The 19,154-nt window shown below is 47.3% G+C and overlaps 1 protein-coding gene across 9 annotated transcripts in view; it reads left to right on the top strand.

Moving 5' to 3' along the window:
* Positions 1–2,699: 2,699 nt before the first annotated feature.
* Positions 2,700–19,154, top strand: part of Sun1 (Sad1 and UNC84 domain containing 1) — a 49,813-nt gene continuing 33,358 nt past the window's right edge. For 6 of the 9 annotated variants that reach the window (XM_050163215.1, XM_050163214.1, XM_050163213.1 and 3 more), the window contains exons 1-2: positions 2,719–2,851; positions 18,680–18,776. In XM_050163215.1, coding sequence (XP_050019172.1) covers positions 18,700–18,776 — 77 coding nt within the window. In that variant the 5' untranslated portion in view covers positions 2,719–2,851; positions 18,680–18,699. Of the gene's footprint in view, positions 2,852–5,748; positions 5,891–18,679; positions 18,777–19,154 lie in introns of those variants that run through there. The other 3 variants (XM_050163210.1, XM_050163206.1, XM_050163209.1) reach the window with 3 other exon arrangements.

Raw genomic sequence — 19,154 nt, 5'->3', positions numbered from 1 at the left:
AATGACCGGCAGGAACAGCTTTTTACTGGGTCTACTGTGGCATCACAGGACATGGCAACACAGGATCATGTCCCAGGCTGACGTGCTGTCCCCAGCTGGCCTGCCACATGGGTCCTGCTTATGTTGTCAGGGGAAGGGAATTTGCACCAAATGTAGGAAACCTCTTGTGCAAATGAAGCTTTGTGTTTGCACCAAGCACGACGCTGCCATTAGCACCAGTTACCAGGCCTCACTAAATCACCCAGACTGGCTTTGAATTTGCGGTTCTCCTAGTTTAGCTTGAGCCACCACACACAGCTGCTAATGAAGAGCCACAATTGACTGGTGATATAGAGCTGGTAGAGTGTCTGCCGAGCATGCCCAGGGCCCTGAGATTAATCCCTAGCACTGCTTAAACTGAGTGTGGCAGAACAGCCTTTTCATTTCAGCTCTTCAGGCCAAAGGATGAGGAGTGCATATCAAATTTAAGGGCAGCATGGAGTATATGAGACTCTGTCTCAAAAAAAAAAAAAAAAAAAACAAACAAACAAACAGGAAAATAAACTAATTTAAAAATAAAAGAACCGGGTCTGGTGAGATGGCTCAGAGGGTAAGGGCATTTGTTGCCAAACCTGAGGACCTGAGTTTGATCCCTGGTACCCACATGCCGGAAGGAGGGACCCAACTCTGGCAAACTGTTCTCCGATCTATACACTTGCACCATGTTAGGCGTGCATTCCTACCCACCTCCAACAAATAAACAAACAAATAAAAATATAAAATAAATAAAAGAACAAGGTTGGGCAGTAGTGGCGCATGCCTTTAATCCCAGGACTTGGGAGACAGAGGCAGGCGGATCTCTGTGAGTTCGAGGCCTGCCTGGTCTACAAAAGCTAGTTCCAGGACAGGCTCCAAACTACAGAGAAACCCTGTCTCGAAAAAAAAAAAAAAAAAAAAAAGGCAAAGCCAAGCCAAATGTCCACACAGACCCCTTCCTCTGAATGCTCAAGTGTTTCATTTATAAGAGCTTCTACTGACAAAACCCAGATGTCCAGCAGCTGGACCAGGGGTCAGCAAGCCATAGAGCCTTGGGCCTGTGGAGCCAGCCAGCTGCCCTGCCAAACCCACACACTTTACTAGTAGGGGACTTAAATGTTTCCCACAAATAGCCTTGTGGCCCGAAACCCTCTAATGTCTATTAGTTACAGAAAAGTCCCTCAGCTTACCAATGGAATAAATACATTGTCAAACACTTGCCATATAAGGAGGCAAGTGCACGCAGCATGGGTGACTATTAAAAGCCAGCAACAGGCTGGATGTGGTGGTGTATGCCTGTAATCCCAGAGCTGGAAGGGAACATGAGGCATTCCAAGACAGCCTGGCCAACAGCGTGAGAGCCTATGTATGTGTCAATGTGTGCAAGCGTCTGCGTGCACTAATATCATTCCTCGGGAATCATCCACCTTGCTTTCTGAGACTGGATCTGTCACTGGGTTGGTGCTCACTGAGGAAGTTAAATTGGTGGCCAGCTAGCCCCAGGGATCCTAGTCCCTACTCTTCAGTCTTAGGATTACAAGTACACAGTGATAAACTTTTTTCTTTTTAAATTCAGATTGTGTGGCTGAACTCAGGTCCTGGATGCTTGCACGGCCAGCACTTTACTAACTGATCCATCTGTCCAGTTCATGACTTCAAAGTGTAAAAGCCAGCCAGGCGTGGTGGTGCATGTCTCTACTCCCAGACACAGGCAGGCAGATCTACATAGCAAGTTTCAGGGCAGTCAGGACTACACAGAGAGACCCTGTCTTTTTTTTTTTTTAACAGAAATAAATAAATACTAAGTGTAAAAGACAAGGGCTGGGAAAACGGATAAACCCTTAAGAGCTCTTGCTGTTGCTGCTGCCGCTGGGGAGTCAGGGGAGCAGGAATGCAGAGAACTGGGGTTTGGCTGCCAGAATTCACTTCCGATAGCTAGCAACCTACAGCTTCAGGGGATCTGAGGCCTTTGCAGGCACACAACACACACACACACACACACACACAAAACCACTTACAGACATACATACAAACACATTAAAAAAAAAAAATAGCCGAAGCCAGCTGTGGTGGCACTTGATAGTAATCTCAGTGTTTGAGAGGACAAGGCAGAAGGGTGGCTGCGAATTAGAAGTGAGTCTGGGCTAAACAGTGAATGAATTCCAGGCCAAAAAAAAAAAAAAAAAGATGGGGCGTGGTAGTGCACGCCTTTAATTCCAGCACTCCGGAGGCAGGAGTGCTCTCAACGAGTTCAAGGCCAGCCTGGCCAGTTAAGGTTACAGAGTGAAGCCCTGTCTAGAAACAAAACAAATGCAATTGAACAGTATTGGCAAAACTGGGCAAGTGAGAGAGGGCCCGGGCAGGAGGGAAGGCCTGGCTTCCAGCCCGCAGGGCAGGGCGTCAAGGGCTTCTTCCAAACACTGCCCCTAGGCAGAGGAGAAGAGGTGTTCATCGCATCTTCAGCAGGAGTCCGGTCTTCTGGGTCCACTGAAGCCCTGCCCGGAACTCAGCGGGGCGCCTCCGCAGAGAAGCCTAAGCCTAAAGCTATCCAAGAACCCGTCTCCTCTCCCTAGGCGTGGCCCCTCCTGTCCCGGCGCGCCCGCCCCGCCCACTGACGCCACACGTCCCGCCCTTTCTCCCGCCCCTTGCGGGCCGCGGAGGGGCAGTCGCCTTCCCATTGGTCTGGAGCTTCAGCAGACGCGCCTGGGATTGACGGACGTTTGCGTCGCTCCCGCCTCCGATCCCGGCGCGGCGCGCGATTGGCTGTGGCTGCGGAGAGTCTTCGGTGCCCGGCCTGGGCGGCGCGGACGAGGCCTGAGTCGGCGGCGCGAGGCAGGTGAGCTGCAGCGAGCGGGCTGGGCGAGAGCGGGAGTGGGCGGGGGAACGGGGGTCCACCGCAGTCGTGTCGCGGGCACTGGGGGACTGTCTTAGGGCCGGCCGGGATGTAGGTGGCAGGGACCGCAAGAAGTGGGAACCGCTAACCGGCCACGACGCGCGCGACGTCCTTCGCGCTGCCAGGCCGCGCGCCCAGGCGCCCCGGGTCCGGTGTCCCGTGTGCCTTGACACTCTGGTCCCACCTCGCCCCGGACCCCTGGCGTGTTGGGTTCCGGGGTCTCCTGCTACTCGTCGCGGCGCGCAGGCGCAAGCGCCGTCCCGGGGGCGCGCCCTCCCGGAGCGCAGATGTTGCAGGTGCGTTGAGGGGCGCGGGCCGAGTAGCGAGTACCTGGCTTGGGCATCCTGCACCTGCTAATTGTCGAGTGTCAGTTCCCTTTGCCCCCTGCCCGGCGTGCAGGACAGTACCGGGCTGGCCTGCTGAGGAGCTTTGTTGGATGCAGTTTGGGAACCCGTGGGCATCAGGGCAACTTCGCTGCTCCTCGCTCTGCGGTGTGAAGTGCAGTCCTACAATGTGCACTTCACGCCTCCAGGACAGGTTCCTAATTAGAGTTTACAGGATTTTCCATTGCATTTTAAGTTGACTGGTAAAGGAGAACTCTTTTCTCCTTTCTGAGCTCCAGCTTAATGTTCTTTTTCTGTCTTTTCGTGTTCCCCCACCCTTTTGGTTTTTTTTTTTTTTTAATGTCTCACTATGTAGTTGGTTATCTCGAGAGATTCGCCTGCCTCTGCTTCATGGGTGCTGGGGTTAGAGGCGTGCGCCACTAAGCTGGGCTTACTTACTTGCTTGTTTGATTGTTTTATGGATGGACCGGGCCTCAGGTTGCCCAGGCTGGCCAAGAACTTGCCACATTGCAGAAGATGACCTTGAGCTCTTACTCCTGCCTCCACCTCCCTCTCGCTAGGATTAGATTACAGGTGCACACAACTGCACTGGTCAACTGGTGCTGGGGATGGGGCTGGAACCAGGGCTTCCATGAGCATAGTCACAGTACCTTCTCGCTTTTCTGTGCCCCATGTTTTCCTTGGTCAGGCCTGCATCACTTTTTCTTTGTTTTGTTATGTTATGTTTTGCTTTTTTAAGATAGGGTTTCTTTGTTAAGAGTTCTGGCTGTCCTGAAACTTGCTTTGTAAGACCAAGCTGGCTTTGAACTCACAGAGATCCACTTGCCTCTGCCTCCCGATGTGCTAGGATTGCTGGCATGTACCACTACCTCCCATGTGCAGCCTATGGTGCTCTGCCCAGGCTTTAGGTGACATGCTTGAGCCGTTGCTCCAATGAGAGTCTGAGAGGACTCTTCTGAGTTACCTTTTGTTTTTTTTGTTTGTTTTTGTTTTGGCCAGGTCTTTTGTAGCTCAGGCAGGCCTAGAGTTGAAAGCCAGATCTTTGTGCTTCCAGCTTCCCAGTACTGGGATTATAGGTGTGTACTACCATGCCCTCACTTGAGAGTTGTGCTAGAGATTTGGAGAGATGCTTTTAGTTCCCAAAGGTTGGCAGCCTCAGATTATTTGCCTTTTGGTCTTTCTGGGAGAGAGCAGAAAGTGGATGAATTCAAGGTAGCCAGCTGCATTGTGTGTGTGTTATGAAAATTTCCATTTTAAACTGTATACAGTGTTATGCAACCATCACCATTATCTAGTTCCAGCTTTTCATGACCCTAAAGGGAAACCCAGTACCCACCAAGCAGTCTCACCCATTTTCCTCCTTCCTGTCCGATAGCTGCAGCTCTGCTTACAGCCTATGGGTTTGCCTGATCTCGATATCTTATTTAAGGCTCGTCTGTGCCGTGTAGCATGTGTCCCCATTCTATTACTTTCTGTGGCTGAATAGTTTCCTACTGGATGGACCTATTAAGTCTTTTAAAAATAGTTTATTTGCATGTGTATGTTTGCTGAGGTTAAGAGGACAACTTGGCTGGAGTCAATTGTCTTTTCACCTGTATAAGTCCTGGTGGGCTGTGTCTGGGTCATCAAGTTTGGTAGCAGGCAGGTTTACCCCCTAAGTCACCTCTAAAGCCCTATTCAATTATGTTTATTCACATCATTGGACATTTGAATTGTTTCCTCCTGTTGGGTTACTTAACTAGTGTTGCTGGGATCATGGGAACAAGTCTGTACTTGAACATTGTTTCTGAATACGTACATGCATGCATGTGTCTGTGTGTGTAGAGGCCCAAGGTTGATATTGGGTGCCTATCTCAATCATTCTCTCCCTTTGTTTTTGTTTGTTTTCTTCAAGACAGAATCTCACTATGTAGCCCTGGCTGTCCTGATTCTGAGACTAGACTGGCCTCAGATTCAAAGATTTTGCCTGTCTCTGCCTCCCAAGTTCTGGGATTAAAGGCACGCAGCATCATGCCCATTTACCTTAGTTTTTGAAACAGTGCTTCTCTCTGGGACCTGAGGCTTGCCAATTTTGAATAGACTGATTGGCTAACAAGTTCCAGAGATCCTCCTGTCTCTGCCTCTCTGACGCTAGGATTACAGTTGCAGGTTGCTGTGCCCAGTTTTTTTCTGTGGGTCCTCAGGGTCTGAGGTTCTCATGCTTGTGTTCCTACTCTTTACTGGCTGGGCCGTGCTCCAGCTCCTGAGCACCTGTTTTTAATTCTTGAAATATAGATCTAGAGTAGAATTGCTGGGTCACATGGTAATTCTATGTTTAGCTTTGTAGGGAGCATCCGACTGTTTTTCCGCAATGGCTGCATGTTTTACACTCCCACCCACAATGCTGGAGAGGCCCATTTTCTCCATATCTTTGCTAATACTCGTTTTCCTTCCTTCCACCTGCAGCCACGCCCACCTTGCCCCTCATCTCAGTGGCTGTGAAATATATCTGTGGCGTTGGTCTGCATTTCCCAGATGACACAAGTCATGTGTGTGGACTGTTGTTTCGGGTCTTCACTGCCATCTGTTTCTGTGTAGACCCGGCTGACCTGGAATTCATGATCCACCTACCTCTGCCTCCCGAGTGCTGGGATAAGAGGTATTTTTCCACCATGTCTAGCCTTTCCCTATCTTTTAATTAGGTTGTCTTTTGAGTTGTGGAAATTGTTTATACGTTCGGGACATATATGACTTGCAATACCTCTGTCTTTGAGACAGGATCTCACCATAAATCTCAGACTCATTTTAAACTCATAGACCTCCTGCCTCAGCCTCCTTGTATTGCTGGTGTTTGCTACCATGCTTTGCTTCACCTTTATCCCCCCCCCCCCCATGTGTGATATCTATGAGCATGTGTGTATGTGGAGGTCAGAGGACAACTCTGTGGAGTCAGTTCTCTTCTACCTTATGTGGGTCTTGGGGCTTCAGGCTTGTGCTGCAAGTGCTTTAGCCACTGAACCCTCTTGCCAGCCATGGCCATCATTTTGGGGTTTTGACAGGGTTTCTCTATACTCTTGGCTGTCCTGGAACTAGTTCTGTAGACCAGACTGGTCTCAAACTCACAGCCATCTCTCTTTGCCTCCCAAGTGCTGGGATTAAAGGTATGCACTACCACCTAGCCATGGCCATTGCCATCCTTTTGATAGTGGGTTTTTGTTGTTTGTCTGTTTTGAAACAGGGTCTCACTGTGTAGCCTTGGCTAGCCTGGAACTCACTCGTTATATAGACAGGCTGCCTCAAACTTAAGAGATCCACCTGCCTCTGCCTCTTGAGTATTTTTAATGCTCAAAGTGATACAGTCCAAATTATCTGGTTTTTTTCTTTAGGTGGACATATTGCAAACCCCAGGTCACAAAGACTTTGTTCTTTTAAAAGTTGATAGTTGCCGGGCAGGTGGTGGCATACGCCTTTAATCCCAGCAATTGGGAGGCAGAGGCAGGCGGATCTTTGTGAGTTTGAGGCCAGTCTGGTCTACAAGAGCTAGTTTCAGGACAGGCACCAAAAACTACAGAGAAACCCTGTCTCGAAAATCAAAAAAAAAAAAAAAAAAAAAAAAGGTTTGATAGTTTTGTGGTTGGTTATACTTAGATCTTTGATCTGTTGTGAGTTCATTGTGGGCTATGATGTCTAAGAGTCTGACTTCGTTCTTCTCATGGAAGCTCAGCTGCCCTAGCACCATTTGCTAAAAGGAACCGCTTCCCTTCTCAGTTGGCCCCAGATGTAAGGTTTACCGTTGACCCTGTATGCCATTCTGGTGGAGTATGTCTGACCATTCACCAGGACCACATTGGCTTGCAGCTGATTTTGAAATCTTAAGTGACTCCCGTGCTCAGCTCCTTTTTCCAGACTTATTTGCTCTCTGGAAACATTTGCAGTTCAGTGTAAATGAGGGACAGCTTTTCCAGGTTTGCAGCAAGGGCCTTTGGGGTAATGATAAGGGTCACAGTGCATTTGTGCAGCATTGCTTTCCAAGATAGTGAGTTTTTATGTTCTTGAACTTTGTGGGCCTCGGGCCGTTGGAAAGCCCATAGACTATTTATATACCCAGGTTCTGCCTTTGGGTGAGTTTTGTGATTCTCAAGGTTTTTTTTTTTTTTTTTTTTTGTTTTTTTTTTTTTTTTTTTTTTTTTTTTTTTTGGTCTTTGATGCTGTTGTGGAAGGACTTATTAATTCCACTTCACCTTGCTCATTGCTAGCATGTGGCAGTACATACAGCTGACTTGGTGTAGCTGTGCTGTGTACTTGCAGCTTTGCTCAATTTATTAGCCATCATTCTCAGTTGTGCTTTAGGATATTCTGTGCACGTAATCTTGTCAGCTGAGAGTAAAGGTTGCCTTACTGTTACTGCCTTTCTGGTCTGTACGTCTTTTCCCCCCTTTCACTGAGTAATTGCTCTGGCTCGAACTTCAGGACAGTGTCAGATAACACCGGTGCCTGTCCTGTTCCGGCTTGATCTCAGGGGGAGTGTTCTGTCTTCTCATCTTTGGGTGTGGTGTTAACTCTGGGCTTTTCATGGATGCCTGTAGGAGTGTTGAGGGTTGAGGACCACGTTTGTTGAAGATTAACTAAACAGCCTTTAGCCCAGACTGACTTGGCTGTGTAACTGAGGACAGCCCTTAACTTCTGCTCTTCCTGCCTCTACCTCCCGAGTGATGGGGTTGCATTTGTACCACCATATTTGGTTTATGCACTTCTGGGGATGGAACCCAGGACTCTGTGTTTGAGAAGTATGCATTGTACTAGCTGAGCCACACCCATAAATTCAATTTTTTTTTTTTTTTTTTTTCGAGACAGGGTTTCTCCCTAGCTTTGGTGCCCGTCCCAGAACTAGCTCTTGTAAACCAGGTAGGCCTCAAACTCCCAGAGATCCGCCTGCCTCTGCCTCCCGAGTGCTGGGATTAAAGGCGTGCGCCACCACAGCCCGGCTAAGTTCAATTTTTAAATTTATTTATTTAGTTGTTTTTGTTTTTTTGTCTTGTTTTGTTTTGTTTTCTTTGGAATTAATTTTGTAGACCAGGCTGGCCTCAAACTCTCAGGGATCCGCCTGCTTCTGCCTCCTGAGGATTATTAAGGGCATGAGCTACCACTGCCCTGCTATTTCTATTTTCTTAATTTTGCAAGGTGGGGTCTACTTTGTAGCTTAGACTTGGAGTTCTGTTTTCCAAGAGCTGGGAATACAAATGTGAGCCACGGCATCTAGCTTATTGAGTGTTACGTTATGCATGAAGGGTGTGGGGATTCTCCAGTGCACTTTCTGCACCCACTGTCATGGGCGTGTGGTTTTGCTTGGCGGTATCTCCAACAGGCTTCTGCCCTAGGTGACTCCAGCCTCTTAGTTTCCCTGACACCCTCACTTCCAGGTGTTAAATGGGTGCCACAAGTTCTGGAGGCTTTGGAGTTCTTCGATGAAAACCTGGGTGCCTTTTACATTCTTCATTGCAAAAGCTCTCTGGGCCTTTTTCTGGCTCAAGTTGGCGCTCATTCATCTGGGTTCCAAAAGTTCCTTTCCTTTGGCTCTTCCTGTTCCGTGCATGGAATCTGACATCTGTGTTCAATACTTTATTTATTCCTTTTGTAGGTATAGGTGCCATAGCACCCATTCGGAGAGTAGGGGACAGCTTGCCTGAGTCCGCTCTCTCCTTGTACCTGAGTTCCCGGGATCCAGCTCAGGTCAGTAGGCTTTGTGGCAAGTAGCTTTGCCTACTGAACCATATTGCTGGCCCTGTGCTTATTTGTCACAGGGCAAGCTGACTGGAGCTTACTGATTGACCTATTTTTCAAAGAACATGGGTATTTAATGGAGTGTGTTTCTGGGTTTGTGAGTCTTGAGTACTCTCCTAGATGCTCTGTTCCTTTTGAGGTCACATCTCATAAACCAGGCCAGTCTGCATTTGCTTCCTGTAAACAATTGTACATTTTTAGAAGTCAGCCGCAGGACTCTTGCTTTGCCTTAAAGGTCTCAAATGAGGCAAGAGAGTTCCAGGGATTGGCAGGATGCCTCCCAGGACTTGGACCTCAGGCTGCTGCTCCTGAGTGCCTGGAGAAAGGAGTGCCCTGTTGCTCTGGTGAATGCTCAAGGGGCTGGTCCTGGATACCAGCTGAAGGGTTGCCATGCCACCTTCTTGATTGAAAACATGCTCATGTTTTCTCCTCCCTACTCCCCAAATTTGGAACTCACTGCCATTCTGGAGCACGTACCTCACTAGATTTTCCGATGGTGAATCTGAGAATGCTAGCTCTACCTGAAACTAGTCCCTTCACAGGTGACAGAGGAGCTGCTCTCACTATAGTGCTGGACTCTGATGGGCTCTGCTCAGCAAACAGCGTGATCCGTGCTGGTCAGGCAGGCAATCCCTGCTCCCTTTCTTTTGGAAGTGTGGGTCATAGATTTTAGTGTGGAGACAAGATCTCTGTGACGGATGCCTCTTGACCTTTGCAGAATTAAGCTGCAGGTCACAGACGAGTGGTGTGAAAGGACTCCCTAGAGTAGTAGTTCTCGCAGCTGGAGAGGATTCCCTCGGGCGGATGAGGTTTCAGAGTGCCTCTCTGTCTGCCCTGCTGCTGCTTTTCTGCTTCCTTGTTTTTTTCAGTGCTGGGTGTTGAACCCAGGTCCTTACACATGTTTGTTTAGTGCTGTCACTGAGCTGTATGCCCCGGTTGTAGTCCTTTCAAAAGATACATTTAGATATAGGGTCTTGCTGAGTTGCTCACATTGGCTGAGTATTCTATTGTACAGGCAGTCCTTGAACTTGAGATCTTCCTGACTCATCCTTTCAAGTAGTTGGGACTGCAGACCTATCCCACCATATTGTGTTATGGTACTGATGGTTTTTTTTTTTTTATTTAAAGTATGATTGGCAAACCCTTAGCCAGACTAGTTTTTTAAGTATTTATTTATTATGTATACAATATTCTGTCTGTGTGTATGTCTGCAGGCCAGAAGAGGGCACCAAACCTCATTACAGATGGTTGTGAGCCATCATGTGGTTGCTGGGAATTGAACTCAGGACCTTTGGAAGAGCAGGCAATGCTCTTAACCACTGAGCCATCTCTCCAGCCCAGTACTGATGTTTTTATTTGTTTGTTTTTTATTGGTTTTTGGAGACAGGGTCTCCCTTTATAACTCTGACTTGTCTAGAACTTTCTGTGTAGACCAAAATGACCTGGAACTCAGAGACCCATCTGTCTCTGTCTCTGCCTTCTGGAGAATGGTATTATAGGTGTATACCACCATGCCTGGCTTTCATTTGTTTTTTTTAGTTTGCCTTTGTAGCCCAGGCTGGCCTCTAATTCCTTATGCTTCTACCTCATCTTTCCCAGTGCTTAGTTAGATGCGTGCCCTACCAAATCTGGTCTAAAGTGCATGTGTGCATGAGTGTTTAATACCGATTTTTTAAAATAGGTGTGGTAGAATTATTTGGTTTTGAAGCAAGAAGGAGGGCTGGAGAGATGGCTCAGAGGGTAAGAGCATTGCCTGCTCTTCCAAAGGTCCTGAGTTCAATTCCCAGCAACCACATGGTGGCTCACAACCATCTATAATGAGGTCTGGTGCCCTCTTCTGGCCTGCAGGCACACACACAGACAGAATATTGTATACATAATAAATAAATAAATATTAAAAAAAAACCCCACTCATTGAAGCAAGAAGGACTTTGCTATGTAGCCATGTGGGCTTGGAACTCAGAATCCTTCTCCATCAGCCTCTGTAGTTGTAGGCTAGGCCTAGCAGAAATTTGATTTTACAGAAGTTACTCTGGGATATCCTCATCTGTAGAGTGCTTTCCTAGCATTTAAAATGTCCTGGGTTTTATTTTATGCACTGCAAAAAAGAGACCAAGGAAATAAATTTTTCCCAGTATTTTTCTTGACAGTGGACATATTCATTGAGCTTGCTGGGTAGCACCTGGCTGCTATGCAGAGCCAAGTCCTAGGTGGATGGTGAGTCAGTGAGGTGGAGGTGGAACATGTGTGTACATGATGCATGTGCTGTGTCTATGTGGCTGTGCTTCCCTGGTTCTTCAGGAAGGTCCTTAGGGACAGACCAGGTGAGGCATCTGTCTGGAAGGACTGGGGGAGTACCCACTATCAGTTAGGGTGTGATAGGATTTCAGAGTACCACTGGGGTGAGGCCTTGACAGATGGTGCTTCCTGGGAAGCTGGAGGAGGGCCTGGCATCCTATACTCCCCACCCCCTTGGATTGTAGTGGAATGAACTCTGAGACTTGAGTCTATGGGGTTTGACCGCAAATGATGTGGAAAGTGGGTTTTTTTTTTTTTTTTCCCGCTTTTTCGAGACAGGGTTTCTCTGTGGCTTTGGAGCCTGTCCTGGAACTCGCTCTGGTAGACCAGGCTGGCCTCGAACTCACAGAGATCCAACTACCTCTGCCTCCCGGGTGCTGGGATTAAAGACGTGCGCCACCACCGCCTGGCGGAAAGTGGTTTTAAAGCATACTGTGGTCCTCATGATTTGTGGCTAAAGCTGCGATGTGGTTGGCTGGATGTGCTTTATTTATTTTATTTTATTTTTTATTTTTTTCAAGACAGGGTTTCTCTGTAGCTTTTGGTGCCTGTCCTGGAACTAGCTCTTGTAGACCAGGCTGGCCTCGAACTCCCAGAGATCTGCCTGCCTCTGCCGGAGTGCTGGGATTAAAGGCGTGCGCCACCACCGCCCGGCTGGATGTGCTTTATTGATAGTGCCAGGAGATGCTAACCCCAACTGCAGCGTCTTCCACCTTCCCAGAGACTGAAGGAGGTGTTCCATCAGTTTTTAAGTTTGCCTTTCACAATGTCTCTGAGACCAAGTGCTCTGCTATTTTTCACATAGGATTTCATCACTATGGGTGCAGATCAAATCTCTTGTGTGGCCAGTAACCTCAGGCCTAATCCAGGCAGCTGTCCCCAGCTGTGGCCCCCAGCAGAAACCAGTAGAAAGATTGTACTTGTTAATTTGAGAGTTGCGATTCTGTTTTGTGTTTTAGGTTTGTGTTGTTTGCATGAAGCTATATTTAATTTATTCCTGAAATTTTCCTGATGTGTTCTCTTTTTTGCTGTGAAATAAGTACAGGCATTCTAGGTGGCAAACATTCAGGTGATAGGGTGGAAGGACAGAAACTCACTTTAAGATAAGACCTGGGCTTTGTATGTGCATCCTGCATGGGGAGAGTGGTGTTGAGTGAGAAATCAGTGTGGCTGAAAGACCCTGCTGAGCTGTGCCTACTTATAAAAACACTTCCAGGACTGGTGCCGTGGCTCAGGGTAGAGCATTTGCCGAGCATGTGAAGGCCCTGGACTCTATCCTTCGTATTAGAAAAGAAACAGAAACAGTAAGCACTTCCTTAGACTGAAACCAGAGCTTGCATCTGAGAAGTTTCCTTATCTGACCTGTGTTCTCCTGGGCAGCATAAGCACAGGACAAAGGTAGGCCCTCGTATGAAGGACTTGGAAGGCAGCACGTCTTCTGTGTCAGCTTTGGCTGGAGCCCTGGCTCTCCACCTTAGGTTCTCTGTAGGCCAGTGTGCTAGGCTAGTGCTCTGGAGCCTGCACTCAGCTCCTGTCTTTGCCCCAGCACCAAGCTGACTTCAAGCAAATCCTTGTTTTAGAGGCCAGGGCACCTGTGAGGAGCATGGTATGAACAAAGTCATGTCAGTGGTGACACTGGTTCAGGTAACCAGAAAGGCTGGAGGAGTGACAGGACCTCTGATGACCAACAGTTTCTTTTCAGAGGTTTCTGGTGCTGTTAAAAAACAGTTGCATTTCTTCACTTAGAGTTTTAGCCCATAGGTGCACATCATTTCCCAGCAATCCACACACTGAGCTTCACAGAGCAGCCTCTTCAGGGCTAACCAGGAGGCAGACTCAGTCAGCCGATGATGGGGCCTTGGAGATGGAGCAGTGTGGATAAGCTAAGCCTGTTCTTGGACAGCAAAAGGAGGAGCAGCAGATTGCGGTTGACCTGTAGGTGGTGGCATGAGCTTGTGAGGGTCCAGGTGTGGCTGAGCCATCCATGCTGATCAGTGGACTTTTGTCTTTTGTTCAGGGCAGGGTTAAGTTAATCTTTCATTTCTGGAATTGCTGGCCTGGAAGGAAACAAATCCTTTTTAAAAATTTATTTTTAAACTTAACAAATTTATTTGTTGTTTCTTTCTGTGTGTATGAGAGAGAGAGAGACAGAGAGGAAGAGGGAGAGACACAAGCAGAAGGAAGACACTCGCGTGGTGGTGTGCATGTGTGGAGGTTAGAGAGCGATTTGTGGAGCCAGTTCTCAGTTCTTTACCGTGTGTGTCCCGGAGATTAGAACTCAGTTATTGGCTTGGCTCCAAGTGCTTTGACATGCTGAGCCATTTTGCCAGCTCATATTCTCTCTCTGTCTCTCTCTCTCAACAGCTGGGAACTTGAACTACTCTGATGAGGAAGCCTTGTCTTCTTTAATGCAAACACAGCATATATTCCCAGAAAGAAATTGTAGCTAGCATTGTAGTGTGTGTCTGTCAGGCTCTGCCTTGTGTACTAATCCATTCTGTCCTTTGTGTTTTGGTTTTATGAGATCATTTTACTCTATATAGCCCAGGCTGGCCTTGAATTCGTAATCCTTCTGCCTCAGCTTCCTGAATAGCATTGATTGCAGATGTGTATCAAAGAGTAAAATAAATTTTAATGGAAACTGTTGTCCTGTAAATCAGATCTGAAGTGGGCTGCTTTCCTGTCTGACAAATTCTATGCAGCACCTCCAGAGCCTTGTACAAATTTGGCCTGTTGTTGCTCTTTGGAGAGTATATGTGTGTGCATGCTCATGTATGTGAACCTGTGTGTGCAGTCATGTTTCTGGGGTGATTGTCTGGACCATCAGTAGACCACTGGACTGGTGAGTTTGGGCCCAGGGCAGATGTCGGGGTCAGTGTCCTCACTAAGCAATATTTGGGAACAGGGAGTGTGATGATCTGCACAAAACTTTGTGTTTAGTGGAGGACTTTCTAGATTCAAGAGGCGACATCAGGTTTAATGGTGGGAGGAGAAGGGTTCAGGGTCTGTTCAGTCATGATGTCATGGTTACTGCTTCCCCCTTGTCCTGCCCCAGACATAGATGTCTAGGCTCAGTTTGTATTCACACTAGTATTCTGTGTGGCATCACCTTTGCATCTCAGTCCATCAGACACCTTTTCAGAGCCCATCACCCTTAGCTGCCCCTTTCTGTGGACCTTCAGCCTTAGATGGGAAACTGACCTGTGGCTCCTGGTTGTCTTTCTTTTTGAACATTTGTGCTGAGAGGAAGTTAGGTTCTCCTTAGATGGTGGCATGGGGTGTTCCACTGATTGGGAACTGAGATGAGCTGTGCAGTGGCCAGGGTGTGCAGTGGGTGTGTGGCCTCCTCTGTCCTGGAACATTCATCTGTCTTGAGAGCATGCTGAGGTATTCCTACAGATAGAAAAGCATATGTAGTCTCTTGCATGTCCCTGCTCCCTTGCTTTGGGAACCAAGGCTTGGTTGTTTGAGACTTCGCTGTCCCATATAGATGGTGTGAGTGGGATGGCAGGGCTGAGTCTCCCACTGCTATTACCCCCAGTGACCCCTGGTCTTCCATCCTTATCAGGGTTGCAGGCATTGCCATTGGACTTTGGCATTGCTCTGCACGTCCTGGGGGTTGAGCCAGGCCAGAAGTGCCCATCCACCAGGGTGTTCAGATTACAGTTGTGGAGAACTTGGTGGAAGTCAGTAGTGGCTTTAGGCTCATGTTTGACCCTGCCAAACAGTGCAGTTGCCGGAAGACTCGATAGTGAAAAGTCCTTTTGGGAAATGAAGGTACGAAGTTTGATTTTGATGTCAAGTAGATAACGAGATGACAAGAAGTAGTTGAACACCTGTTCTGAAGAAAGACAATAGGAGTGGTTACTGATGTCATTTGGCCCAGAGTGTTCCGGTCTCCTGGTCAGAATCCATTATTACATTCTACCAGGGCGGGGCCCTGTTGTTCGGGGGTTGGGGAGCAGTGTGTGTGAGACCCTAGGGCCTGCCAGGAGGTTGGAGCCAGTGAGGTGTTGTCAAGTTCTGTACCTTGACATTCTTGTTTGGGTCTGTTCAAGTGTCCCTGACATACAAAGAGGGGGATGGAGCAGCTAAGCAGGTATCAGGCATTATTGGGTTCAGCAGTTACTGTTACCTGCAGAAGGTTGTCAACATGTCCCCTCACCTGCCAGAAGTGTGTCTGGCAGGCTGAAGTGTTTTCTCACACTCAAGTGTGCTGTGAAGTTCTTAGACCTCTTGGGTGTGGTGACAAGTAACTGCTGTCCTAGCTGCTCAGGAGGCTGAGGCAGGAGGATTGCTTGAGTCATGAGTTGGAGGACAGCCTAAAAGAAACAATGAGATTTCTTTCTTGTTTTCTAAAAAAGAAGAAGAAGAAGATGCTGGGTGGTGGTGGCGCACACCTTTAATTTCAGCACTCGGGAGGCAGAGGCCAGTGTATCTCTGTGAGTTCAAGGCCAGCCTGGTCTGCAAGAGCTAGTTCCAGGACAGGCTCCGAAGCTACAGAGAAACCCTGTCTTGAAAATCAAAGGAAAGCCGTCTCTGGTGGCGCAGGCCGGTGAAGGAGGCAGAGGCAGGTGGATCTGGAGTTCGAGGTCAGCCTGGACTACACATTAAAAAAAAAAAATCAAAGGAAAGAAAGAAAAAAGGAAGGAAGGAAGGAAGGAAGGAAGGAAGGAAGGAAGGAAGGAAGGAAAAGAGAGAATCGGTGCTGTAGTGCATTTTGTGACACATGATCTCACACCTCACAGGTCTAGAAGTCCTGATCCTCCTACTTGTGTCTCCCAGATGTTGGGATAATAGGCATGTGTTACTATAGAGATACCAATATGAGTGTCTTATTTTTAAAGGAATATTTGGGCTATTTTAAGGAAAATAGTGTTAGGGCTGGGCTGATGGCTCAGTGGGAGAGAATACTTCCTGCTCTTGCATTGGACCCAGGTTCAACACCCTCTTTTCGCTTCTGTGAGCACCAGTTATGCACATGGTGCACATACATATATGCAGGCAAAAATACTCATTCATTAAAAAATTAAATCTCTAAACAGAAAAGAAAATAATTAATGAAAGTCCTTTTAATATAGCTTTTAAAACTGTCATTCATATCTATTTTTTTTGTTTAGAATATTCCTATTTTCTATTTTATTTTCTTCTCTTATTTGGTTTTAACTCATTTATGAGACAGGATTGTGCTTTCTAGCCCAGCGGGCTTCAAAATGGCAGTATTCCTCTTGTTTCTACCTCCTGAGCTCTGGAGTTACAGGCTTGAACCACCATGCCTGGCTTTCTTAGTTCTGTTTGATTGGTTTGGTTTGGTGTCCCTCTTTTAAAAACAAAAAAGCCACAACATTTAGGTTTGATTTGTTTTTTTCGAGACAGGGTTTCTCTGTATAGCCCTGGCTGTCCTGGAACTTGTTCTCTAGACCAGGCTGGCCTTGAACTCAGAAGTCCCAGTGCTGGGATTAAAGGTGTGTGCTACCATCGCCTAGCACAGACAGGGTTTTACCTGTAGATGAGACTGGCCTGGAATTCATAGCTCTCCTCCTGCCTCAGCGTGCTGGGGTTGCAGGTATCAGCCACCACTGTGTTTCCCTAGATTTTCAGTGGGCTATGATTCCCATTACTATCAGGAGTAGTTGTATTTTATTTTGTTTTTCAGTTCTGGGGTGGAACCTGGGGCCTTGTGAATGGTGTGTAGTCTTAAACACAATTCCACTGAGCTGCTTCCCGCCTTTATGAGGACATGGAGTACATTCCATAAATGTGTGTGTGCTTGCACACATGTGCCTTGTACTTTTAGCTGGAGGAAGATTTGAGTCATTGTAAAGAAGCGAAGATGAGAACCTGAGAAACAATGCACTTACCACAGTTTTATGTTTGCCTAAAGGGAGAAGGTATAGAAGTCTCCAACTTCTGCTGATCCTTCTGTTTGCTACCGGGTTTCTTGTTTGGTTTTGAGATACTCCTACAAACCTCAGCTTGGCAGCAAAGGATGGCAGTGCTGCTCTCTCTGACCATGGATGAAAATTAGTTATCTTTTTCCTTTTTTGTGATTTTTTTTGGTTTGTTTGTTTTTTGTTTTTCGACAGGGTTTCTCTGTGAAACAGTCCTGGCTGTTCTGGAACTCGTTTTGTAGACCAGGCTGGCCTCAAACTCACAGAGGTCCGCCTTCCTCTGCCTCCTGAGTGCTGGAATTAAAGGCCTGAGCCACCATTGCCTGGCATCATCTTTTTCTTAATGCTAATCCTCACTTCAGAAGACTGGGAGCATATGACACCTTCTAGAAATGGAAAGTGTGGTGGTGCATGCCTTTAACACCAGCACTAAGGGAGCAGAGGCAGGGGAATCTTTGTGAGTTTGAGTGCAGTCTTATCTGCATAGTGAGTTCCAGGACTGCATAGAGAGACCTCAAAAATGAAATAAACTTTTAGTCTGGTAAGGTAGTGCATGCCTTTAATCCTAGCACTTGGAAGGCAGAGGTAGCAGTTACCCGGAGAAACCTTGTCTTGAAAAACAAACAGACAAAAAAGAGGAAAGAAATGGAAAGTCGTCTTGAGTTCAATTCCCAGCAACCACATGGTGGCTCACAACCATCTGTAATGAGGTCTGGTGCCCTCTTCTGACCTGCAGGCATACACACAGGCAGAATATTATATACATAATAAATAATTTAAAAAAAAAAAAGGACTCTGGAGTCACTGTCAGGTTTTCTTGCAAAGTGCCCAGTTTATGTCATTATAAACTGGCCCAAGATTTCTCTTGCTAGTTTTTTTTCCCAAGACAATTTTTTTCATAAAGTAAAAGTCAGTGATATGCATTTTATAAAATTAGCAGAGACCCTCTTGCTAGTTTTTATTTTTAGTGAGGTTCTTGGTTTGTAGACCATGCTGGCTTCAAACCCAAGGTAATTCTTCTGCTTCAGCCTTTCTAGTGCTAGGATTATTACCACATCTCACCCACTTGTTATCTTTTGGTTTTAGTTTTGGGGGGGGGTTGTATATGGTGTGTGTGTGTGCAGATGTACCAGTGTGAAGGTCAGAGGACAGCAGCAAGTGTTGTTCCTTGCCTTCCGCCCTGTTTGAGGCAGTGGTTGTGTACCAGGCTGGCTGACTTGTGCACTTGTGGGACTTCTCCTGTCTTACCTCCCATCTCACCATGAGAAAACTGGGTTCTGGGACCCAACCCTGGTGGGTATGCTTGTGTGCCCGGAGTTTCGTTTTTATGTGTACATTTGGAGCTGACACATAGCAGAAGCTTTGACTTGGGACTAGGAAAAACTGTCATCTGTTAACAATCAAAACACAGCTGCAAACCCAATCTCTGGACTTGTGCTAATTTTTTAACACCTAGTCCTTTTCTGTTCCCTTTGCAGCATGGTCTGAGACAGTGAACATGGATTTTTCTCGGCTACATACATACACTCCACCCCAGTGTGTACCGGAAAATACCGGCTACACCTACGCACTCAGGTGAGTGAGTGCCCCCCCCCCCCCCGTTGGGGTGCAGTGCCACAAGACCTCAACACACAGCTATGTGTTGATGTGACAGTCACACAGCGTTGAGTTCTTCACAACCATGTGAACATGGAGGCCGTGAGTGGCTCCTAGAGCTGTGGGCTTCTGAGACACCTCTTGCAGTGACTCAGGTGTTAGTCACTTTGAGTGACTCACTATTTCAGGCTCCACCCTGTGGCCATGATTGGGAGTAAGCCTGAGAGTGTGACCAGTATTTTGTCAATAGTTTGGGCATCCCCTGAGAGACACTGATCTAGGGGCTGCCTTTGGAAGGCCAGATTCCAGGAGCATGCTCCAGACAGGATGTTCCTGTTCTTTGGGTCCTTTGAGCCT

The sequence above is a fragment of the Alexandromys fortis genome, unplaced genomic scaffold, assembly GCF_014885135.2.
Source record: "Alexandromys fortis isolate MF-2015 unplaced genomic scaffold, M_Fortis_MF-2015_v1.1 scaffold_144, whole genome shotgun sequence".
Classification (NCBI taxonomy): domain Eukaryota; kingdom Metazoa; phylum Chordata; class Mammalia; order Rodentia; family Cricetidae; genus Alexandromys; species Alexandromys fortis.
This window is presented reverse-complemented; position numbering and strand designations above follow the sequence as displayed.